The sequence below is a fragment of the Carcharodon carcharias genome, chromosome 4 (assembly GCF_017639515.1).
Source record: "Carcharodon carcharias isolate sCarCar2 chromosome 4, sCarCar2.pri, whole genome shotgun sequence".
Classification (NCBI taxonomy): Eukaryota; Metazoa; Chordata; class Chondrichthyes; order Lamniformes; family Lamnidae; genus Carcharodon; species Carcharodon carcharias.
This window is the reverse complement of record NC_054470.1, coordinates 203,258,907-203,284,387: the sequence shown is the minus strand read 5'-3', so window position 1 is coordinate 203,284,387 and position 25,481 is coordinate 203,258,907. Positions and strand designations below refer to the sequence as shown.

The 25,481-nt window shown below is 55.9% G+C and overlaps 1 protein-coding gene across 2 annotated transcripts in view; it reads right to left on the bottom strand.

Annotated features, from left to right (window-relative positions):
* The window catches only part of dnajc21 (DnaJ heat shock protein family (Hsp40) member C21), a 50,241-nt gene extending 25,056 nt beyond the window's left edge, over window positions 1-25,185 (bottom strand). For both annotated transcript variants that reach the window (XM_041187070.1, XM_041187072.1), the window contains exons 1-8: window positions 25,062-25,185; window positions 19,601-19,694; window positions 11,822-11,945; window positions 7,283-7,405; window positions 4,676-4,980; window positions 1,577-1,743; window positions 708-798; window positions 136-459 (exon numbers count right to left, since the gene is read on the bottom strand). In XM_041187070.1, the coding sequence (XP_041043004.1) occupies window positions 136-459; window positions 708-798; window positions 1,577-1,743; window positions 4,676-4,980; window positions 7,283-7,405; window positions 11,822-11,945; window positions 19,601-19,694; window positions 25,062-25,158 (1,325 nt within the window). In that variant the 5' untranslated portion in view covers window positions 25,159-25,185. The remainder of the gene's footprint in view (window positions 1-135; window positions 460-707; window positions 799-1,576; window positions 1,744-4,675; window positions 4,981-7,282; window positions 7,406-11,821; window positions 11,946-19,600; window positions 19,695-25,061) is intronic.
* Window positions 25,186-25,481: the final 296 nt, after the last annotated feature.

The window sequence follows — 25,481 nt, the reverse complement described above, 5'->3', positions numbered from 1 at the left end:
TCTTTCTCTCCACAGACGCTGTTAGACCTGCTGAGTTTTTTCAGCATTTTCTGTTTTTCTTTCAGATTTCCAGCATCCGCAGTATTTTGCTTTTATTCCCATATTTAACAAATTCCCCTCACTGTCTGTAAATACCTCTGAGCTTCCTCATGGAATTCCTCCACTCCACCTCGATCCTCTGGTGGTTCCTCCTCTCCGCCTCGATCCTCTGGTGGTTCCTCCTCTCCGCCTCGATCCTCTGGTGGTTCCTCCTCTCCGCCTCGATGCTCTGGTGGTTCCTCCTCTCCGCCTCGATGCTCTGGTGGTTCCTCCTCTCTGCCTCGATCCTCTGGTGGTTCCTCCTCTCCGCCTCGATCCTCTCCTGACCATTCACACAGCTCCTCCTCCTCAGCCTCCAGCTGCTGCCGTAGTAAGGCCACCATCTCTCGGTGTTTCTTGGACTTTTTGTGATTCTCCATGCTGGAAATATACGGGAAGCTGGTTACAGGAAGCGAGGGAATCACCACCAGGGACTGTCCATGGGACACTGCAGCCCCCTCCAAAACTCCGCAAAGACCCATCCCAAACTCTGGGGCCCCACTCTCCTCCTCTCCGCCACCACCCCCCCCCCCATCATCTCAGGATGTACCCCCGGCCACACCCAGGGAGAGAATACCAGCACCAGCCCCACCCCAGGGACAGGGGGCAGCCAATCTGGAAATACTTACGTCTTAGCGCTTTGGAAGATTTTCTCACAAGCCGGGCAGAATAGGCTGTCACAATAATCGATGTCACCCTGAGTGGGGTCAGTGCGTGTGTCTGGAACAAACAACAGCATTCACTGTAGCAGGACAGACAGCGACCCTTCCCCCCAGCACACACACACACACACACACACACACACACACACACACACACACAAGCGCACTCACTCACAGGGAGAGAGAGGGGCGCTGACCCAAGAAAGGACTGGAGAAGGGACAGTGGCTGCAGCAGTGAAGTGCTTGTGGAAGGGGCACTGGGGGGGTGTGAAAAGGGGGTGGCGCTGGATCCAGAGGGGGATATGAGGTGGCATTTGGGAAGAGGTTTTGCGAGAGTTTTGAAGGCGGGAGGGAAGGAATGGGAAGACTGAAACCACTGATGGTGCAGTGCAGAGAGAATAGGTCAGTGAGAGAGAAACAGAGAAGCACATAGACAGAAAGACAACAATATTACTGGATTCAGGTCCATCCACATGGGTCTAACAATCCAGGCAAACAGATTCAATCCCAAACTGCTAGGGAGTGGGGGGGAGCGCGGAGGGAGAGCGGGGTGATGGGGGGGGCCAGCAGGGGGAGGGGGGTAAGAAGGGGCTGGAGCTTCACTCGTCAGCGCAAACACCAGAACCAAAAAGCAGAATCCAGTAGCGGACACTTGGCGAGATTGCGGGCTGCTGGGGGGGTGGGGGGGTGGGGTGAGGAAATGGGTGATGGGGGCTGGCTCCTGGGGAGGTGGGGGGGGGGGGGTGGGGCCGGTGGGTCGATGACAGGGGCAGCGCTGGTTTGGCCGGAGGGGGGAGGGGGATGGGGGGACCTGGCCAGGGTTTTATGGTCTTTACCTTCTCCTGTCCCAATCCGATCCTGAGCTTCGTCCTGATGGCCGGAACCTTCCGGATGGTCAGAACCATCACCAAACTCCTTCTCGTACTGAGCCTCCATCTGCTGCAGCTCCTTCTCCAGGTCTGACATGGCCACCCAGCTCTGCTCCTGGTACTGATCAGCTAACCTGTACCGGGAGGGACAGAGAGTTAGAGACAGCGGGGGGGGGCGAGAGGGAGACGGGGGGGGAGGAGAGAGAGACGGGGGGGGGGGCGAGAGGGAGACGGGGGGGGGAGGAGAGAGGGAGACGGGGGGGGGGGGGGGGGGGAGAGAGGGAGACGGGGGTGGGGGAGGGGGAGAGAGGGAGACGGGGGGGGGGGGGGGAGAGAGGGAGACGGGGGGTGGGGGAGGGGGAGAGAGGGAGACGGGGGGGGGGCGAGAGGGAGACGGGGGGGGGGGGGCGAGAGGGAGACGGGGGGGGGGTGCGAGAGGGAGACGGGGGGGGGAGGAGAGAGGGAGACGGGGGGGGGGCGAGAGGGAGACGGGGGGGGGTGCGAGAGGGAGACGGGGGGGGGCGAGAGGGAGACGGGGGGGGGAGGGGGCGAGAGGGAGACGGGGGGGGGGGGGGGGGAGAGAGGGAGACGGGGGGGGGGCGAGAGGGAGACGGGGGGGGAGGGGGGGAGAGGGAGGCGGGGGGGGGAGGGGGGCGAGAGGGAGACGGGGGGGGGGGAGGAGAGAGGGAGACGGGGGGGGGGGAGGGGGAGAGAGGGAGACGGGGGGGGGGGCGAGAGGGAGACGGGGGGGGGGCGAGAGGGAGACGGGGGGGGGGCGAGAGGGAGACGGGGGGGGGGCGAGAGGGAGACGGGGGGGGGGGGGGGGGAGAGGGAGACGGGGGGGGGGGGGGCGAGAGGGAGACGGGGGGGGATGGGGGAGGGGGCGAGAGGGAGACGGGGATGGGGGAGGGGGCGAGAGGGAGACGGGGGGGGGGGGCGAGAGGGAGACGGGGGGGGGGCGAGAGGGAGACGGGGATGGGGGAGGGGGCGAGAGGGAGACGGGGGGGGGGGCGAGAGGGAGACGGGGGGGGGGGCGAGAGGGAGACGGGGGGGGGAGGGGGCGAGAGGGAGACGGGGGGGGGAGGGGGCGAGAGGGAGACGGGGGGGGAGGGGGCGAGAGGGAGACGGGGGGGGGGGGGCGAGAGGGAGACGGGGGGGGGGGGCGAGAGGGAGACGGGGGGGGGAGGGGGCGAGAGGGAGACGGGGGGGGGAGGGGGCGAGAGGGAGACGGGGGGGAGGGGGCGAGAGGGAGACGGGGGGGGAGGGGGCGAGAGGGAGACGGGGGGGGGGGGCGAGAGGGAGACGGGGGGGGGGGGGGGGCGAGAGGGAGACGGGGGGGAGGGGGCGAGAGGGAGACGGGGGGGGGGGGCGAGAGGGAGACGGGGGGGGCGAGAGGGAGACGGGGGGGGGCGGGGGAGAGAGGGAGACGGGGGGGGGGAGGGGGCGAGAGGGAGACGGGGGGGGGGGAGGGGGCGAGAGGGAGACGGGGGGGGAGGGGGCGAGAGGGAGACGGGGGGGGGGGGAGGGGGCGAGAGGGAGACGGGGGGGGGGGAGGGGGCGAGAGGGAGACGGGGATGGGGGAGGGGGCGAGAGGGAGACGGGGGGGGGAGGGGGCGAGAGGGAGACGGGGATGGGGGAGGGGGCGAGAAGGAGACGGGGGCGAGAGGGAGACGGGGGCGAGAGGGAGACGGGGGGGGAGGGGGCGAGAGGGAGACGGGGGGTTGAGGGAGACGGGGGGGGGGGGGCGAGAGGGAGACGGGGGGGGGGGAGGGGGCGAGAGGGAGACGGGGATGGGGGAGGGGGCGAGAGGGAGACGGGGGGGGAGGGGGCGAGAGGGAGACGGGGGGGGGGGAGGGGGCGAGAGGGAGACGGGGGGGGGAGGGGGCGAGAGGGAGACGGGGGGGGGGGAGGGGGCGAGAGGGAGACGGGGGGGGGAGGGGGCGAGAGGGAGACGGGGGGGGGGGAGGGGGCGAGAGGGAGACGGGGGGGGGGGAGGGGGCGAGAGGGAGACGGGGGGGGGGAGGGGGCGAGAGGGAGACGGGGGGGGGGAGGGGGCGAGAGGGAGACGGGGGCGAGAGGGAGACGGGGGGGGGGAGGGGGCGAGAGGGAGACGGGGGGGGAGGGGGCGAGAGGGAGACGGGGATGGGGGAGGGGGCGAGAGGGAGACGGGGGCGAGAGGGAGACGGGGGGGGAGGGGGCGAGAGGGAGACGGGGATGGGGGAGGGGGCGAGAGGGAGACGGGGGCGAGAGGGAGACGGGGGGGGAGGGGGCGAGAGGGAGACGGGGATGGGGGAGGGGGCGAGAGGGAGACGGGGATGGGGGAGGGGGCGAGAGGGAGACGGGGGGGGGAGGGGGCGAGAGGGAGACGGGGGGGGGGAGGGGGCGAGAGGGAGACGGGGACGGGGGAGGGGGCGAGAGGGAGACGGGGATGGGGGAGGGGGCGAGAGGGAGATGGGGGGGGAGGGGGCGAGAGGGAGACGGGGATGGGGGAGGGGGCGAGAGGGAGACGGGGATGGGGGAGGGGGCGAGAGGGGAGACGGGGGGGGGGGGCGAGAGGGAGACGGGGGGGGGGAGGGGGCGAGAGGGAGACGGGGGGGGGGGGGAGGGGGGGGTAGGGGAGAGGGGACGGGGGGGAGGGGGGGTAGGGGAGAGGGGACGGGGGGGAGGGGGGGTAGGGGAGAGGGGACGGGGGGGAGGGGGGGTAGGGGAGAGGGGACGGGGGGGGAGGGGGGGTAGGGGAGAGGGAGACGGGGGGGGGGAGGGAGATGGGGGGGGGGGGAGGGGGCGAGAGGGAGACGGGGATGGGGGAGGGGGCGAGAGGGAGACGGGGATGGGGGAGGGGGCGAGAGGGAGACGGGGATGGGGGAGGGGGCGAGAGGGAGACGGGGATGGGGGAGGGGGCGAGAGGGAGACGGGGGGAGAGGGGGCGAGAGGGAGACGGGGGGGGGGAGGGGGGGGAAGGGGAGAGGGGACGGGGGGGAGGGGGGGTAGGCGAGAGGGAGACGGGGATGGGGGAGGGGGCGGCTGCTTCCTGAGTACAGGATGCTGCTGCCTCCTCCTCAGTACCTGGCCTGCTCGAGTTTCTGCTGCCTCCGAAGCTCCTCAAACCTCCTGATTTTCTCTGCGTTCTGTTCTTCCAGCCTCTTGCGATGAGTTTGCACCCTCCGATCTCGCTTGCGGATAAAAGCTACCAGCTGCCGCACCACCTCATTCCTCTCCTTCCTGGCCTTATCCCGAATCTTCTTGTTCTCCTTTTCCATGGCCCGTTTCTCCCAGCGGTTTGACGCCTGCCTCGTGTCATACTTATCCCTCCAGGCCATCAGCTTCCGGGTGCAGAAACTTTGCCAATGGGCATAGAACAGGTGAACCACCTGGGGTGGGAGAGAGACAATAAAACCCATCACACTGACCCTCCCACAAGAGCACCAGCCAATAGCAGCTCGCCATCACACTGAGCCCCCCAGAGCACCAGCCAATAGCAGCTCACCCTCACACTGACCCTCCCACAAGAGCACCAGCCAATAGCAGCTCGCCATCACACTGAGCCCCCCAGAGCACCAGCCAATAGCAGCTCACCCTCACACTGACCCTCCCACAAGAGCACCAGCCAATAGCAGCTCGCCCTCACACTGACCCTCCCACAAGAGCACCAGCCAATAGCAGCTCGCCATCACACTGAGCCCCCCAGAGCACCAGCCAATAGCAGCTCACCCTCACACTGACCCTCCCACAAGAGCACCAGCCAATAGCAGCTCACCCTCACACTGACCCTCCCACAAGAGCACCAGCCAATAGCAGCTCACCCTCACACTGACCCTCCCACAAGAGCACCAGCCAATAGCAGCTCACCCTCACACTGACCCTCCCACAAGAGCACCAGCCAATAGCAGCTCACCCTCACACTGACCCTCCCACAAGAGCACCAGCCAATAGCAGCTCACCCTCACACTGACCCTCCCACAAGAGCACCAGCCAATAGCAGCTCACCCTCACACTGACCCTCCCACAAGAGCACCAGCCAATAGCAGCTCACCCTCACACTGACCCTCCCACAAGAGCACCAGCCAATAGCAGCTCGCCATCACACTGAACCCCCCCCCAGAGCACCAGCCAATAGCAGCTCACCCTCACACTGACCCTCCCACAAGAGCACCAGCCAATAGCAGCTCGCCATCACACTGAACCCCCCAGAGCACCAGCCAATAGCAGCTCACCCTCACACTGACCCTCCCACAAGAGCACCAGCCAATAGCAGCTCGCCATCACACTGAGCCCCCCAGAGCACCAGCCAATAGCAGCTCGCCATCACACTGAGCCCCCCCCAGAGCACCAGCCAATAGCAGCTCACCCTCACACTGACCCTCCCACAAGAGCACCAGCCAATAGCAGCTCACCCTCACACTGAGCCCCCCAGAGCACCAGCCAATAGCAGCTCACCCTCATACTGAGCCCCCCAGAGCACCAGCCAATAGCAGCTCGCCATCACACTGAGCCCCCCAGAGCACCAGCCAATAGCAGCTCACCCTCATACTGAGCCCCCCAGAGCACCAGCCAATAGCAGCTCACCCTCACACTGAGCCCCCCAGAGCACCAGCCAATAGCAGCTCGCCATCACACTGAGCCCCCCAGAGCACCAGCCAATAGCAGCTCACCCTCATACTGAGCCCCCCAGAGCACCAGCCAATAGCAGCTCACCCTCACACTGAGCCCCCCAGAGCACCAGCCAATAGCAGCTCGCCATCACACTGAGCCCCCCAGAGCACCAGCCAATAGCAGCTCACCCTCACGCTGACCCTCCCACAAGAGCACCAGCCAATAGCAGCTCACCCTCACACTGAGCCCCCCAGAGCACCAGCCAATAGCAGCTCACCCTCATACTGAGCCCCCCAGAGCACCAGCCAATAGCAGCTCGCCCTCATACTGAGCCCCCCAGAGCACCAGCCAATAGCAGCTCGCCATCACACTGAGCCCCCCAGAGCACCAGCCAATAGCAGCTCGCCATCACACTGAGCCCCCCCAGAGCACCAGCCAATAGCAGCTCGCCATCACACTGAACCTTCAGCAACACTCAATCTCCAATAAGAGAGAATGCAACCATCATCCCTTGATGTTCAATGGCATTACCATCACTGAATCCCCCATTATCAGCATCCTGGGGGTTACCATTGACCAGAAACTGAACTGGACCAGCCATATAAATACTGTGGCTATGAGAGCAGGTCAGAGGCTAGGAATCCCGTGGAGAGTAACTCACCTCCTGACTCCCCCCCAAAGCCTGTCCACCATCTACAAGGCACAAGTCAGGAGTGTGATGGAATACTTTCCACTTGCCTGGATGAATGCAGCCCCTACAACACTCAAGAAGCTGACACCATCCAGGCCACTTGATTTGACATCACATCCCCAAACATTGACTCCGCAGGGTGGTGCCGAGGTGGGCGGGGGTGGACTGGGAGCACAGATTGCAGTTACCTCCTTGGAAAGCTGCTCCGAACAGTCAACTGGAAAGATTCTCCTTCCCCTCACCACCCCCCACCCACCGAAGCCTGCACCCACTTCCCTGAAAGCCCCTCCCCTCATCTTACCACCCAGTCCGCAGCCCACCTCCTGTCAGCCTCTTGCTCCCCCCTCCATACCCGCCCCCTACCTCGTGCCATGGTCGGGTGTAGTTACCGTGTTATAGTCACTCTGAGAATCTCCAAATGACGGCCATGTCCGTTCCTCAGGCTCCTGTAGAGACTCCAGCTCCTCCTGCACAATCTCCTCGAAAACCCGGCGATAAACAGTGTAGAAACCCTGGAGCAGAAAATTACCATCGTCAACAAAGAAAGAGCTCTTCCCGGGGCAATACCACACAGGAAGCACTTCGGGGGTAAATTCCACAGACAGCAGGGCCTTTCTGGGGCGTAGACCCCGGAGATGAGGCTTTCTGTGGGGTAAATAGCTCAGAGAGGTGGGATTACAGGGGGTAAGTAGCACACCAGTGGGCATTGCTGGGGGAAAATACACAGAGGGAGGATTCTGTGGGATAAATACACATTGGGGCACATTGCAGAGGGTAAATACCACAGGGGGGCATTCTGGGGGCAAATGCCACAGAAAGAAGGGCATTCCAGGTAGGGGTAAAAATCACACAGAGGTTCCGGAGGGTTAATACCCGAGGGTGCATTCCAGAGGGTAAATACCATAAAGAGATGGGCAAGTTCCAGGGGGGTAAATACCAGATGGGGGTCCTTCCAGGGTAAGTACCGTACTGGAGGCATCCTGGGGGGTAAATATCATGTAGCGAGGGGGCATTCTGGGGTTAAATAACACATAAAGGGGCATTACGGGGTAAATACCAGAGAGGTGTCATTCCGGTGGGATAGAGAGGGAACATTCCAGGGGTAGATAATGCATTGGGTTGAGGGCGGGGTGGTGGGAATCTAAGATGAATACATGAGCAGTATTCCAGGGGGTAAATATTACACGGGGAGGCATTCTGGGGTCAATACCATAAACAGTGGCCCCATTCAGGGGGATAAATAGTACAGGGAGCGGGCACCCCCCATTCAGGGGGATAAATAGCACAGGGAGCGGGTAACCAGGAATAAATACCACACAGGCATTCTGGGAGGTAATTTTTTTTATTCATTCACGAGATGTGGGCTTCGCTGGCTGGACCAGCATTTATTGCCCATCCCTGGTTGTCCTTGAGAAGGTGGTGGTGAGCTGCCTTCTTGAACCACTGCAGCCCATGTGGTGTAGCTACACCCACAGTGCTGTTAGGGAGGGAGTTCTGTCCAAGTTCTGCTGCTCTTGTCCTTCTAGGTGGTAGTGGTCATGAGTTTGGAAGTTGCTGTCTAAGGAGCCTTGGTGAATTCCTGCAGTGCATCCTGTAGATGGTACACACTGCTGCTACTGTGCGTTGGTGGTGGAGGGAGTGAATGTTTGTGGATGGGGTGCCAATCAAGCAGCTGCTTTGTCCTGGACAGCGTCAAGCTTCTTGAGTGATGTGGGAGCTGCACTCATCCAGGGCAATGGGGAGTATTCCATCACACTCCTGACTTGTGCCTTGTAGATGGTACACAGGCTTTGGATAGTCAGGAGGTGAGTTACTCTCCACAGGATTCCTAGCTTCTGACCTGCTGTTGTAACCACAGTATTTATATGGCTAGTCCAGTTCAGTTTCCGGTCAATGGAAACCCCCAGGATGTTGATAGTGGGGGATTCAGTGATGGTAATGCCGTTGAACATCAAGGGGCGATGGTTAGATTCTCTCTTGTTGGAGATGGTCGTTGATGCCACACTTGGTCAAATGCTGCCTTGATGACAAGGACAGTCACTCTCACCTCACCTCAGGAGTTCAGCTCTTTTGTCCATGTTTGAACCAAGGCTGTAATGAGGTCAGGAGCTGAGTGACCCTGGAGGAACCCAAACTGGGTGTCAGTGAGCAGGTTATTGCTAAGCAAGTGCTGCTTGATAGCACTGTTGATGATCCCTTCCACCAATTTACTGATGATCGAGAATAGACTGATGGGGCGGTAACTGGCCGGGTTGGATTTGTCCTGCTTTTTGTGTACAGGACATACCTGGGCAATTTTCCACATAGCCGGGTAGATGCCAGTGTTGTAGCTGTACTGGAACAGCTTGGCTAGGGGCGCAGCAAGTTCTGAAGCACAAGTCTTCAGTATTATTGCTGGAATATTGTCAGGTCCCATAGCCTTTGCAGCATCCAGTGCCTTCAGCTGTTTCTTGATATCATGTGGAGTGAACCGAATTGTCTGAAGACTGGCATCTGTGATGCTGGGGACCTCCGGAGGAGGCCGAGATGGATCATCCACTCGACACTTCTGGCTGAAGATTGTAGCAAATGTTTCAGCCTTATCTTGTGCACTGCTGTGCTGGGCTCCTCCATCATTGAGGATGGGGATATTTGTGGAGCCTCCTCCTCCAGTGAACTGTTTAATTGTCCGCCACCATTCACGACTGGATGTGGCAGGACTGCAGAGCTTAGATCTGATATGTTGTTGTGGGATTGCTTAGCTCTGTCTGTCTCTTGCTGATTATGCTGTTTGACATGCAAGCAGTCCTGTGTCACCAGGTTGCCACCTCATTTTTAGATATGTCTGGTGCTGCTCCTGGCATGCCCTCCTGCACTCTTCATTGAACCAGGGTTGATCCCCTGGCTTGATGGTAATGGTAGAGTGGGGGATATGCTGGACCATGAGGTTACAGATTGTGTCTGAGTACAATTCTGCTGCTGCTGATGGACCACAGCACCTCATGGATGCCCAGTCTTGAGTTGCTAGATCTGTTTGAAATCTATCCCATTTAGCACGGTGGTAATGCCACACAACACGATGGAGGGTATCCTCAATGTGAAGGTGGGACTTCATCTCCACAATGACTGTGCGATGGTCACTCCTACCGATACTGTCATGTGGAGGTGAGGATGAGGTCAAGTATGTTTTTCCCTCTTGTTGGTTCCCTCACCACCTGTCACAGACGCAGTCTAGCAGCTATGTCCTTTAGGACTAGGTCAGCTCAGTCTGTAGTGGTGCTACCGAGACACTCTTGGTGATGGACATTGAAGTCCCCCACCCAGAGTACATTCTGCACCCTCGCCGCCCTCAGTGCTTCCTCCAAGTGATGTTTAACATGGAGAAAGCACTGATTCATTAGCTGAGGGAGGGCGGGACGTGGTAATCAGCAGGAGGTTTCCTTGTCCATGTTTGACCTGATGCCATGAGACTTCATGGGGTTTGGAGTTGATGTTGAGGACTCTCAGTGTAACTTCCTCCTGACTGTATACCACTGTGTCACCACCTCTGCTGGGCCTGTCCTGCCAGTGGGACAGGACATACCCAGGGATGGTGATGGTGGTCTCTGGGACATTATCTGTAAAGGATATACCCAGGGACATACCCAGGGACATACCCAGGGATGGTGATGGTGGTGTCTGGGACACTATCTGTAAGAGATATACCCAGGGACATACTCAGGGATGGTGATGGTGGTGTCTGGGACATTATCTGTAAGGTGTGATTCCGTGAGGATGACTATGTCAGGCTGTTGCTTGACTAGTCTGTGAGACGCTCTCCCAATTTTGGCACTAGCTCCCAGATGTTAGTAAGGAGGATTTTGCAGGGCTGACAGGGCTGAGATTGTTGTTGTTGTTTCCAGTGCCTAGGTCGATGCCGGGTGGTCCGTCCGGTTTCATTCCTTTTTTGTGACTTTGTTGTGGTTTGTTACAACTGAGAGTCTGGCTCGGCCATTTCAGAGTCAATCACTGCTGTGGGTCTGGAGTCACATGTAGGCCAGATCAGGTAAGGACAGCAGATTTCCTTCCCTAAAGGACATTAGTGACCCAGACAGGTTTTTACAACAATCGACAATGGTAATCCTCAAACTTTTAATTCCAGGTATTTGTTTAAGTGAACTTCCACCATGTGTCATGTGGAATGCAGAGCCAGAGCGTTACCCTGGGAGTCTGGATTGCAAGTCCAGTGTCAATACCGAGGTGGCAGGGTGCATTCAGGGGTTAAAAACCACGCAGGAGGGGCACCCCAGGAAGAATTCTGGTAATTAATACCACACAGGGGCATTCCTGGTGCAAATATCACGGTGGTGGGGGGGGGGGCGGTGCCAGGCATCCCATGGGTAAATACCAGAGAGGGAAGGGCATTCCGGGTAGGGGTAAATACTAGAGAGGGGTAATTCCAGGGCTAAGTACCAAGTAGAGGGGGCATTCAAGGGGTAAATACCTCAAAGGAAAGTGCCATTCCAGGAGATAAATACCAGAAAGAGAGGGGATATTCCGGGGGTAGATACCTTTAAGAAAGGCGCCTTCAGGGAAAATATCACTGAGTGGGGGAGTTCTGTGAATAAATACACATGGGAGGCATTCCAGGAGTAAATAGCACACTACCACAGAGAGGTGGAATTCTGCGGGTAAATAGCACACAGCGGGGGGGCTATTCCCTGTGAGGGTTATGGTCCCTCTATCACTGAATTTGCAATTCATTCAGGGACACAGTTGAACAGACAGTTGCACAATGTATCCCCAGGGCCTCCTGCTGGTGAAATGTGGCTTTCCCCACAAGGAACAGTAATTGTGAGTCACCACTGGACAGCCTCAGACAGGTCTGACTCCTCTCTGTAGACAAGGAGCAGGAACCTCCTCTCCCCAGGGACCCACAGTAACACCGGACTGTAACGAGCTGCCCATACCTTCTCATCGTCACCATACCCAGAGTAACACGCTGTGGTGAAATATTGCAGCAAATCCACACTGTCATCCTCATAATCACCATTCAGACCCCCCTTCAGGATCGCCTCTCGATGGCTGTCATACCTGCATACAGGACACATGGTGAGACAAAGAATTGTGACACGCGCACATGACCTGAGGATTGGGAGCAGTTTAGAATTCAGCAAAGGAGGACCAAGGGATTGATTAAGAAGGGGAAAATAGAGTATGAGAGTAAGCTTGCAGGGAACATAAAAACTGACTGTAAAAGTTTCTATAGCTATGTGAAGAGAAAAAGATTGGTGAAGACAAACGTAGGTCCCTTACAGTCAGAAACAGGGGAATTTATAACGGGCAACAAAGAAATGGCTGACCAACGAAATACTTACTTTGGTTCTGTCTTCACAAAGGACACTAATAACATACCAGAAATGTTGGGGAACACAGGGTTTAGTGAGAGGGAGGAACTGAAAGAAATCAGTATTAGTAGGGAAATGGTGTTGGGGAAATTGATGGGATTGAAGGCCAATAAATCCCCAGGGCCTGATAATCTACATCCCAGAGTACTTAAGGAAATGGCACTAGAAATAATGGATGTATTGTCGGTCATCTTCCAAGATTCTATAGACTCTGGCACAGTTCCTACAGATTGGAGGGTAGCTAATGTAACCCCACTATTTAAAAAGGGAGGTAGAGAGAAAACAGGGAATTATAGACCAGTCAGCCTGACGTGGGTAGTGGGGAAAATTCTAGAGTCCATTATAAAAGATTTAATAGCTGAGCATTTGGAAAACAGTGGCAGAATCGGACAGAGTCAGCATGGATTTATGAAAGGGAAATCATGCTTGACAAATCTACTGGAATTTTTCGAGGATGTAACAAGTAGAGTTGATGAGGGGGAGCCAGTGGATGTGGTTTATTTGGACTTTCAGAAGGCTTTCGACAAAGTCCCACATAAGAGATTGGCGTGTAAAATTAAAGCACATGGGATTGGGGGTAGTGTATTGAGATGGATAGAAAACTGGTTGGCAGACAGGAAACAAAGAGTAGGAATAAACTGGTCTTTTTCTGAATGGCAGACAGTGACTAGTGGGGTACCGCAGGGATCGGTGCTGGAATCCCCCCAGTTATTCACAATATATGTTCATGATTTAGATGAGGGAATTAAATGTAATATCTCCAAATTTGCAGATGACACAAAGCCGGTTGGGAGGGTGAGCTGTGAGGAGGATGCAGAGATGCTTCAGTGTGATTTGGACAAGCTGAGTGAGTGGGCATATGCATGGCAGATGCAGTAAAATGTGGATAAATGTGAGGTTATCCATTTTGGTAGCAAAAACAGGAAGGCAGATTATTATCTGAATGGCTATAAATTGAGAGAGGGGAATGCGCAACGAGACCTGGGTGCCCTCGTACACCAGTCGCTGAAGGTAAGCATGCAGGTGCAGCAGGTGGTAAAGAAGGCAAATGGTATGTTGGCCTTTATAGCCAGAGGATTCGAGTACAGGAACAGGGATGTCTTGCTGCATTTATACAGGGCCTTGTTGAGACCACACTTGGAATATTGTGTGCAGTTTTGGTCTCCTTATCTGAGGAAGGATGTACTTGCTATAGAGGGAGTGCAGCGAAGGTTTACCCAACTGATTCCTGGGATGGCGGGACTGACATATGAGGAGAGATTGAGTGGATTAGGATTATATTTGCTGGACTTCAGAAGAATGAGGGGGATCTCATAGAAACCTATAAAATTCTAACAGGACTAGACAGGGTAGATGCAGGAAGGATGTTCCTGATGGTGGGGGGAGTCCAGAACCAGGGGTCACAGTCTGAGGATATGGGGTAGACCATTTAGGACTGAGATGAGGAGAAATTTCTTCACCCAGAGAGTGGTGAGCCTGTGGAATTCGTTACCACAGAAAGTAGTTGAGACCAAAACATTGTATGTTTTCACAAGGAGTTAGACATAGCTCTTGGGGCGAAAGGGGTCAAAGGATATGGGGAGAAAGCGGGAGCAGGCTATTGAGTTGGATGATCAGCCCTGATCATAATGAATGGTGGAGCAGGCTCGAAGGGCCGAATGGCCTACTCCTGCTGCTAGTTTCTATGACTCAGAGAGAGCTCCTACACACAAACACAGATGACTGAGTGCTCCTATACACACAGATGACTCACAGAGAGCTCTACACACACACACACAGGAGTCACAGAGAGCTCCTACAGACATACACACAACTCCTACACACACTACTCAGAGAACTCCTACACACATGACACAACACATGGTGAGCTCCCACACACACATGCATATTGCATACCAGGCATCTGCTTAAGGTGAAAATGTTTTACTGAAAGCAAGCCAGTTATCACAGAATTGTTACAGCACAGGAGGCCATTCAGCCCATCCTGTCTGCACCGGCTCTCCAAATGAGCATTATGTTTTAGTGCCAATCTCCTGCCTTTTCCCATAACCCTGCGAATTGTTTCTATTTAAATAATCATCTAATACCCTCTTGAATGCCTTGATTGAACCTGCCTCCAGCACACCTCCAGGCCATGCATTCCAGACCCGAACCACTCACTGTATGAAAAAGATTTTCCTCACGTCACATTTGCTTCTTTTGCAAATCACTTAAAATCTGTGCCCTCTCGTTCTTGATTCTTTTCCAAGCGGGAACAGCTTCTCCCGATCTACTCTGTCCCCTCATGATTTTGAACATCTCTATCAAATCTCCTCTCAGCCTTCTCTTCTCCAAGGAGAACAGTCCCAATCTCTCCAATCTATCCTCATAGCTGAAGTTTCTCATCCCTGGGACCATTCTTGTAAACCTCTTCTACACTCTCCAGTGTTCACATCATTCTGATAATGTGTTACCCAGAATTGTACACAATATTCCAGCTGAAATCTGATGAGTGTCTTATATGAATTCAGTATCACCTCTCTGCGTGTACCCTATGCCCCTATTAATAAAGCCCAGGATACAATATGCTTTATGAACTGCTCTCTCCACCTGCCCTGCCACTTTCAATGATCTATACACATATACATATATAAAAACAAAAAACTGCAGATGCTGGAAATCCAAAACAAAAACAGAATTACCTGGAAAAATTCAGCAGGTTTGGCAGCATCGGTGGAGAAGAAAAGAGTTGACGTTTCGAGTCCTCATGACCCTTCAACAGAACTGATTGAATGTTAGAGGAGGGGTGAAATATAAACTGGTTTAAGGTGGGGAGGGAAGTGGTGTGGTTGTAGGGACAAGCAAGCAGTGATAGGAGCAGATAATCAAAAGATGTCACAGACAAAAGAACAAAGAAGTGTTGAAGTTGGTGATATTATCTAAACGAATGTGCTAATTAAGAATGGGTGGCAGGGCACTCAAGGTATAGCTCTAGTGGGGGTGGGGTAGAAAGACTAGCAGGACATACAAGATTTAAAAATAATAGAAATAGCTGGGAAAATGAAAATCTATATAAATTATTGGAAGAAACAAAAGGAAGGGGGAAGAAACAGAAAGGGGGTGGGGATGGAGGAGGGAGTTCACGCTCTAAAGTTGTTGAATTCAATATTCAGTCCGGAAGGCTGTAAAGTGCCTAGTCAGAAGATGAGGTGCTGTTCCTCCAGTTTGCGTTGGGCTTTACTGGAACAATGCAGCAAGCCAAGGAGAGGCATGTGGGCAAGAGAGTAGGGTGGAGTGTTAAAATGGCAAGCGACAGGGAGATTTGGGTCTTTCTTGCGGACAGACCGCAGGTGCTCTGCAAAGCGGTCGCCCAGTTTACATTTGGTCTCTCCAATGTAGAGGAGACCGCATTGGGAACAACGAATGCAGTAGACTAAGTTGGGGGAAATGCAAGTGAAATGCTGCTTCACTTGAAAGGAGTGTTTGGGCCCTTGGACGGTGAGGAGAGAGGAAGTGAAGGGGTAGATGTTGCCATCTTTTGCGTGGGCATAGGGTGGTGCCATAGGAGGGGGTTGAGGAGTAGGGGGTGATGGAGGAGTGGACCAGGGTGTCCCAGAGGGAGCGATCCCTACAGAATGCTGACAGGGGGGGGTGAAGGGAAGATGTGTTTGGTGGTGGCATCATGCTGGAGTTGGCGGAAATGGCGGAGGATGATCCTTTGAATGCGGAGGCTAGTGGGGTGATAAGTGAGGACAAGTGTCCGGCCCATCTCCCGCGCATCCGCCCTCATGCCTTCTCCTCCCTCCCAGAAACATGATAGGGTCCCCCTTTTCCTCACTTATCACCCCACCAGCCTCCGCATTCAAAGGATCATCCTCCGCCATTTCCGCCAACTCCAGCATGATGCCACCACCAAACACATCTTCCCTTCACCGCTCCTATCGGCATTCCGTAGGGATCGCTCCCTCCGGGACACCCTGGTCCACTCCTCCATCACCCCCAACACCTCAACCCCCTCCCACGGCACCTTCCCATGCAATCACAGAAGGTGCAACAACTGCCCCTTTTCTTCCCCCCCCTCACTATCCAAGGGCCCAAACACTCCTTTCAAGTGAAGCAGCGTTTCACTTGCATTTCCCCCAACTTAGTCTACTGTATTCACTGCTCTCAATGCGGTTTCCTCTACATTGGAGAGACCAAACGCAGACTGGGTGACCGCTTTGCAGAACACCTGCGGTCTGTCTGCAAGAATGACCCAAACCTCCCTGTCGCTTGCCATTTTAACACTCCACCCTGCTCTCTTGCCCACATGTCTGTCCTCGGTCTGCTGCATTGTTCCAGTGAAGCCCAACGCAAACTGGAGGAACAGCACCTCATCTTCCGACTAGGCACTTTACAGCCATCCGGACTGAATATTGAATTCAACAACTTTAGGTCTTGAACTCCCTCCTCCATCCCCACCCCCTTTCTGTTTCTTCCCCCTTCCTTTTGTTTCTTCCAATAATTTATATAGATTTTTCTTTTCCCACCTATTTCCATTATTTCTAAATCTTTTATGCCCTGCTAGACTTTCCACCCCACCCCCACAAGAGCTGTACCTTGAGTGCCCTACCCTCCATTCTTAATTAGCACAGTTGTTTAGATAATATCACCACCTTCAACACTTCTTTGTTCCTTTGTCAGTGACATCTTTTGAGTATCTGCTCCTATCACTGTTTGCTTGTCCCTACAACCATGCCACCCGACCCCCCCACTTCTCCCCCCTCCCACCCCCTTAAACCAGCTTATATTTCACCCCTCTTCTAACATTCAATCAGTTCTGTTGAAGGGTCATGAGGACTCGAAACGTCAACTCTTTTCTTCTCCGCCGATGCTACAAGACCAGCTGAGTTTTTCCAGGTAATTCTGTTTTTGTTATACACATATATACTCAGATCTTTCTGTTCCTACACACCCTTCAAAATTTCACCCCTTATTTTATATTGTCTATCCACATTCTTCCTATCAAAATGAATCATTTTACATTTCTCCACATTGAACTTCATCTGCCACCTATCTGCCCACTCCACCAACTTGTCTATGTCCTCTTGAAGTACCACACCATCCTCCCCGCAGTTCACAACACTCCCAAACTTCATATCATCTGAAAACTTTGAAATTGTTCCCTGCGCACCAAGATCTAGATCATTAATATACATCAGGAAAAGCAAGGGTCCCAATACCAACCCCTGGGGAACTCCACTACAAACCTTCCTCCAGCCTGAAAAACATCCATTGACCATTACTCTCTGCTTCCTATTTTTCAGCCAATTTTGTATCCACATTGCTACTGTCCCTTTTATTCCATGAGCAATAACCTTTCTCACAAGTTCAGTTGTGTGGCACTGTCAAATGCCTTTTGAAAGTCCATGTACACCACATCAACAGCATTACCCTCATCGACCTTTTCTGTTAACTCTTTGAAAACAACAGAAAGTTAGTTAAACACAATTTCCCCTTTAGAAATCCATGCTGACTCTCCCTAATCAACCCACTTTTTTCCATGTGACTATTAATTCTGTCCCAAATAATTGTTTCTAGAAGCTTCCCCATCATCGAAATTAAACTGACTGGTCTGTAATTGCTGGGCTTATCCTTACAACCTTTTTTGAACAAGGGTGTAATATTTGCAATTCTCCAGTCCTCTAGCACCTCCCTTGAGAGTAGGGAAGACTGAAAGATTATGGCCAGTGCCCCTGCAATTTCTACTCTCACTTCCTTCAATATCCTTGGATGCATCTCGTCCGGTCCCGGTGCCTTGTCAACTTTAAGTACCGCCAGTCTATTCAACACTTCCTCCTTATCAATTTTGAACCTTTCTAGTGACAGAGCTTCCTCGTCTGCCTCCATGGCCTGGGTAGCATCTCCCTCCTTGGTAAAGACGGATGGAAAGTATTCATTTAATACCTCAGCCCTGGCCCCTTCGTCCATGTGTAAATTCCCTTTTAGGTCCCTAATCAGCCCTATTTCTACTTTTACTATTTATATGCCTATAGGAGACTTTGGGATTCCCCTTTATGTTGGCTGGCAGTCTTTTCTCATAATCCCTCTTCACTTCTTTTATTTGCATCTTCACCTCCCTCGAACCTTATGTGTTCCACTTGATTCTCACCAGTCTATTTTCTACCAGTCTATCTGACCCAGCTCCGTTCTTGCCCCATCGAAGTCGGCTCTTGTCCAGTTAATTATTTTTACTCTGGATTGCCTATCGTCCTTTTCTATCATCACCCTAAAACGTACAATACAATCATCACTGTCTCCTAAATGTTCCTCCACTGACACATGATCTACCTGGCCCGCCTCATTTCCAACAACCAGGTCCAACAGTGCGTCTTTTCTTGTTGGATTGGACACATACTGCTGTAGAAAATTCTCCTGAACACAATCTAGGAACTTTTACCCCTCTCCACCCTTTACACTATCACTGTCCCAGTCTACATCCAGGTAATTAAAGTCCCCCCTGTAACTACTCTATAATGCTGCATCTCTCTGTAATTCCCCTGCAGATTTGTTCTCCTACATCCTTCTCACTAGTTGACGGTCTATAGACTTCACCGAGCAATGTAATCGCAGCCTTTTTGTTCCTTAGCTCGAGCCAAATAGATTCTGTCCTTGAACCCTCTGAGACATCCTCTTTCTCCAGCACTGCAATGCTCTCCTTAACCAATACCATCACCCCTCCTCCTTTCCTATCCCTTCTGAACATCTTGTACCCAGGAATATTTAACACCCAGTTCTGCCCTTCCTTGAGCCAGGTCTCTGTTATCACCACAACATCATATTTCCACATGGCAATCTGTGCCTGTAACTCCCCAATCTTATTTACTATACTCCATGAATTCACATATAGATTTAGATTTTGTTACTTTCTCCCTTGCCCCAACTTCACCTATTAACTTCCTATTCTCTATTCTAGTGTTGTCTGTTTCTGTTATGTGGGGAGACTGGAGAAACTGAGATTGTTCTCCTTGGATCAGTGAAGGTGAACCTATAACAGGTCTGTGAAATGATGAGAGGTGCTCTTACGAGTAAAATGGGTGAAATGATTCTCTGAGGTTGGTCTGTAACCTGAGGACAGAGGTTTCAAATAATCAGCACAAGGACAAGTAGGAAATGAGAAATTTCCTCACTCACTGAAGCTGTGATCTGGAAGGATGGTGGAAGCAGATTGAAAAGTGACTAAGTTCTTGAAAGGGAATAAATTACAGAGCGATGGGGCAGAGTAGGGGAATGGAACTGACTGGATAGTTCCACAAAAGAGCCTGCAGAGGCACCATGGGCTCTTGCTGTGCTGTAACATGCTCTGATCCTTCATGGACTCACCATGCTCTCTCCTGAGGGTCACTCAGTACATCGTAGGCTGCCTGGATCAGTTTAAACCTCTCGGCAGCATCCTCCGGATTCTCTAAGTTCTTATCTGTGAAGAGAAAGGTTCGATGTTTAAATTAATGCAGATGTACATCATCCCTGTTTATTCATAATCAACCCACTACAGAATGCAATAACCCCCAGGATGCCCGGCAACAGGGCTGGTGCTGTTGGGGAGAGTTTAAACTAATTCGGCAGGGGTGTTGGAACCAGGAGATAATGTCAGAGAGGAATACCAGGATGCACAGAGTATTGGGAAAGTTAGATAGCACTTGTATAGAGAATAGTAATTTAATAGTTGGGGTCAGAATAAGGGAGAAAGTAACAAAATCTAAATCAGGGTTACTGTGCATGGATGTGAATGCACAGAGTACAGTAAATAAGATTGGGGAGTTACAGGCACAGATTGCTATGTAGAAATATGATGTTGTGGTGATAACAGAGACCTGGCTCAAGGAAGGGCAGAGCTGGGTGTTAAATATTCCCAGGTACAAGGTGTTCAGAAGGCATAGGAAAGGAGGAGGGGTGGTCAGACAGTATAAAATAAAGGGTACAATTCTGAAAAGGATGCAGGAGCAGGGGGATCTGGGTGTATTTGTGCATAAATTATTGAAGGTGAGAGGATGGATTGAGAGAGCGGTTAATAAAGCATACAGTATCTTGGGCTTTATTAATAGGAGCATAGCGTACAAGAGCAAGGAGGTTATGTTAAACTTGTATAAAACACTGGTTCAGTCTCAGCTGGAGTGTTGTGTCCAGTTCTGGGCACCGCACTTTAGGAACCATTAAAGGTATTAGAGAGAGAGCAGAAAAGATTCATGTGGATGGTTCCAGGGATGAGGAACATCAGTTATGAAGACAGTCATAACTTCTCCAATTTCTTTTCCTTGGAGAAGAGAAAGCTGAGAGGAGATTTGATAAAGATGTTCAAAATCATGAGGGATCTGGACAGAGTAGATAGGGAGAAACTGTTCCCACTTGGAAATGGATCAGGAATGAGAGGGCACAGAATTAAAGCACTTGACAAACGAAGCAATGGAGACATGAGAGAAAAAGAATCACTCTCCCCCAAATGTTCCAACGGGGCTTGTAGATTGCTGGAGGGCCAGGGGTCCATTTGTTGCTGGGAATCAGGTCTGCATGTACAATGAGGGGGCACAGATTTAAAGTACTTGACAAAAGAAGCAAAAATGGGAGAAACTGTCGTATGCAGGGAGTGATTAGGGTCTGGACTGCTCTGCCTGAGAGTGTGGGGGAGGCAGGGTCAATTGAAGCATTTAAAACGGAATTGGACTGTTATCTGAAAAGGAAGAATGTGCAGGTTCCGGGGAGAAGGTGGGAGAATGGCAGCACATCACTTATTCATTCGGAGAGCCGGTGCTGACACAATGGACCGAATGGCCTCCTTCTGCGCTATAACAATTCTGTGATACTCCCCGACAGCCCCAAGCCGACCCATGGTAACAGAGTGAGAGAGATATTCACCAGGAAGGTAACAGAGTGAGAGAGAGATCCATTTCCGAGTGGGAACAGTTTCTCCCTATCTACTCTGTCCAGATCCCTCATGATTTTGAACATCTTTATCAAATCTCCTCTCAGGACGGTAAGAGTGAGAGAGAGATTCACCAGGACGGTAACAGAGTGAGAGAGAGATTCACCAGGAAGGTAACAGAGTGAGAGAGAGATTTACCAGGACGGTAACAGAGTGAGAGAGAGATTCACCAGGAAGGTAACAGAGTGAGAGAGAGATTTACCAGAAGGTAACAGAGTGAGAGAGAGGACTCAAATCTGGGGAGAATGTGGACAAGCTGGAGTTATTCATGTTAAAGAGAAAGATGAGAGGAGATTTGATGGGTGTGTTTAAGACAATGTAGTGTGTGGATAGAGTAAATAGGATAGAGAATGATTTTCAGTGAAAGAAATGTGATGAACAGAAGGAGACAGATATACGGTGAACAGGAAAATAACCAGAAGAGAAAACATTTTACAAAGCCAGTTGTGATCTGGGAAACTGTGGAAAAAGATTCAATAACATCTTTCAAAGGGGAATTGGATAAACACAATACACAAAAAAATACAGGGAATGCAGAGAGTGCAGCACCACACACAGACTGAGGGGCAGACACCACCAGCTCCCCACGCAACTGGGGAGTATTTAACATGTACCTGGGGAGTAGGAGTATTACCCCTCCCCTGTCCCCCAGGGGGCTGTTTAGCCCCTGTCCCACAGGGGGCTGTTTACCCCCCCTGTCCCCCGGGGGGCTGTTTACCCCTCCCCCTGTCCCCCAGGGAGAATGTTTACCCCTCCCCTGTCCCCCAGGGGGCTGTTCACCCCTCCCCCTGTCCCCCAGGGGCTGTTTACCCCTCCCCCTGTCCCCCAGGGGGGGGGTGTTTACCCCTCCCCCTGTCCCCCAGGGGGGGGTGTTTACCCCTCCCCCTTTCCCCCGGGGGGGGGGGGGGGGGGGGGGGTGTTTACCCCTCCCCCTGTCCCCCGGGGGGGGTGTTTACCCCTCCCCCTGTCCCCCAGGGAGAATGTTTACCCCTCCCCCTGTCCCCCAGGGGAGGTGTTTACCCCCTGTCCCCCAGGGGGCTGTTTACCCCTCCCCCTGTCCCCCAGGGGAGGTGTTTACCCCCCTGTCCCCCAGGGGGCTGTTTACCCCTCCCCCTGTCCCCCAGGGAGCTGTTCACCCCTCCCCCTGTCCCCCAGGGGGGGGTGTTTACCCCTCCCCCTGTCCCCCAGGGGGGGGTGTTTACCCCTCCCCCTGTCCCCCAGGGGGGGCTGTTTACCCCTCCCCCTGTCCCCCAGGGGGGGCTGTTTACCCCTCCCCCTGTCCCCCAGGGGGGGCTGTTTACCCCTCCCCCTGTCCCCCAGGGGGGGCTGTTTACCCCTCCCCCTGTCCCCCAGGGGGGGCTGTTTACCCCTCCCCCTGTCCCCCAGGGGGGGCTGTTTACCCCTCCCCCTGTCCCCCAGGGGGGGCTGTTTACCCCTCCCCCTGTCCCCCAGGGGGGGCTGTTTACCCCTCCCCCTGTCCCCCAGGGGGGGCTGTTTACCCCTCCCCCTGTCCCCCAGGGGAGGTGTTTACCCCCCTGTCCCCCAGGGGGGGTGTTTACCCCTCCCCCTGTCCCCCAGGGGGGGGTGTTTACCCCTCCCCTGTCCCCCAGGGGGGGCTGTTTACCCCTCCCCCTGTCCCCCAGGGGAGGTGTTTACCCCCCTGTCCCCCAGGGGGGGTGTTTACCCCTCCCCCTGTCCCCCAGGGGGGGGGGTGTTTACCCCTCCCCCTGTCCCCCAGGGGGGGCTGTTTACCCCTCCCCCTGTCCCCCAGGGGCGGGTGTTTACCCCTCCCCCTGTCCCCCAGGGGGGGTGTTTACCCCTCCCCCTGTCCCCCAGGGGCGGGTGTTTACCCCTCCCCCTGTCCCCCAGGGGCGGGTGTTTACCCCTCCCCCTGTCCCCCAGGGGGGGTGTTTACCCCTCCCCCTGTCCCCCAGGGGGGGTGTTTACCCCTCCCCCTGTCCCCCAGGGGGGGTGTTTACCCCTCCCCCTGTCCCCCAGGGGGGGTGTTTACCCCTCCCTTTGTCCCCCAGGGGGGGTGTTTACCCCTCCCCTTGTCCCCCAGGGGGGGTGTTTACCCCTCCCCTTGTCCCCCAGGGGAGGGTGTTTACCCCCCTGTCCACCAGGGGGGGTGTTTACCCCCTTGTCCCCCAGGGGGGGCTGTTTACCCCTCCCCCTGTCCCCCAGGGGGGGCTGTTTACCCCTCCCCCTGTCCCCCAGGGGGGGCTGTTTACCCCTCCCCCTGTCCCCCAGGGGGGGCTGTTTACCCCTCCCCCTGTCCCCCAGGGGGGGCTGTTTACCCCTCCCCCTGTCCCCCAGGGGGGGCTGTTTACCCCTCCCCCTGTCCCCCAGGGGGGGCTGTTTACCCCTCCCCCTGTCCCCCAGGGGGGGCTGTTTACCCCTCCCCCTGTCCCCCAGGGGAGGTGTTTACCCCCCTGTCCCCCAGGGGGGGTGTTTACCCCTCCCCCTGTCCCCCAGGGGGGGGGTGTTTACCCCTCCCCCTGTCCCCCAGGGGGGGCTGTTTACCCCTCCCCCTGTCCCCCAGGGGAGGTGTTTACCCCCCTGTCCCCCAGGGGGGGTGTTTACCCCTCCCCCTGTCCCCCAGGGGGGGGGTGTTTACCCCTCCCCCTGTCCCCCAGGGGGGGCTGTTTACCCCTCCCCCTGTCCCCCAGGGGCGGGTGTTTACCCCTCCCCCTGTCCCCCAGGGGGGGTGTTTACCCCTCCCCCTGTCCCCCAGGGGCGGGTGTTTACCCCTCCCCCTGTCCCCCAGGGGCGGGTGTTTACCCCTACCCCTGTCCCCCAGGGGCGGGTGTTTACCCCTCCCCCTGTCCCCCAGGGGGGGTGTTTACCCCTCCCCCTGTCCCCCAGGGGGGGTGTTTACCCCTCCCCCTGTCCCCCAGGGGGGGTGTTTACCCCTCCCCCTGTCCCCCAGGGGGGGTGTTTACCCCTCCCTTTGTCCCCCAGGGGGGGTGTTTACCCCTCCCCTTGTCCCCCAGGGGGGGTGTTTACCCCTCCCCTTGTCCCCCAGGGGAGGGTGTTTACCCCCCTGTCCACCAGGGGGGGTGTTTACCCCCTTGTCCCCCAGGGGGGGGTGTTTACCCCTCCCCCTGTCCCCCATGGGGGGTGTTTACCCCCCTCCCCCTGTCCCCCAGGGGAGGGTGTTTACCCCCCTCCCCCTGTCCCCCAGGGGAGGGTGTTTACCCCCCTCCCCCTGTCCCCCAGGGGAGGGTGTTTACCCCTCCCCCTGTCCCCCAGGGGAGGGTGTTTACCCCCCTCCCCCTGTCCCCCAGGGGAGGGTGTTTACCCCCCTCCCCCTGTCCCCCAGGGGAGGGTGTTTACCCCCCTCCCCCTGTCCCCCAGGGGAGGGTGTTTACCCCCCTCCCCCTGTCCCCCAGGGGGGGGGTGTTTACCCCCCTCCCCCTGTCCCCCAGGGGGGGTGTTTACCCCCCTCCCCCTGTCCCCCAGGGGAGGGTGTTTACCCCCCTCCCCCTGTCCCCCAGGGGGGGGTGTTAACCCCCCTCCCCCGGTCCCCCAGGGGGGGGTGTTTACCCCCCTCCCCCTGTCCCCCAGGGGGGGTGTTTACCCCCCTCCCCCTGTCCCCCAGGGGGGGTGTTTACCCCCCTCCCCCTGTCCCCCAGGGGAGGGTGTTTACCCCCCTCCCCCTGTCCCCCAGGGGGGGTGTTTACCCCCCTCCCCCTGTCCCCCAGGGGAGGGTGTTTACCCCCCTCCCCCTGTCCCCCAGGGGGGGGTGTTTACCCCCCTCCCCCTGTCCCCCAGGGGGGGTGTTTACCCCTCCCCCTGTCCCCCAGGGGGGGGTGTTTCCCCCCTGTCCCCCAGGGGGGGTGTTTCCCCCCTACCCCAGGTTACCCGGATGCCATTTCAGCGCCAGTTTCCGATAAGCTTTTTTCAAATCCTCTTCATTGACGTCCCTGGGAACACCGAGTTCCTCATAGTGACACCGCATCCCGGGGCCGGGGTCCGGGGGTCCGGGGGCCGGGGGGCCGGGGGTCCGGGGGGCCGGGGGGCCGGGGGGCCGGGAGTCCGGGGGTCCGGGGGTCCGGGGGGCCGGGGGGCCGGGGGGCCGGGGTCTCTGCGATCGCCGCCGCCGGGCCGGTGGGGAAATCAGGCACCGCGGCCGCTCTCACAGCCTCACTTCCGGCGCACGCACATGACGTCACTGAGCAGGCGGGGCCTATCCTAGCCCCGCCCCCCCCCCGATTGGTTAGACTGGGGCCAACTCCCAGAATCACACAGTGTAGAAGAGATCCTTCGGTCCATCGAGTCTGC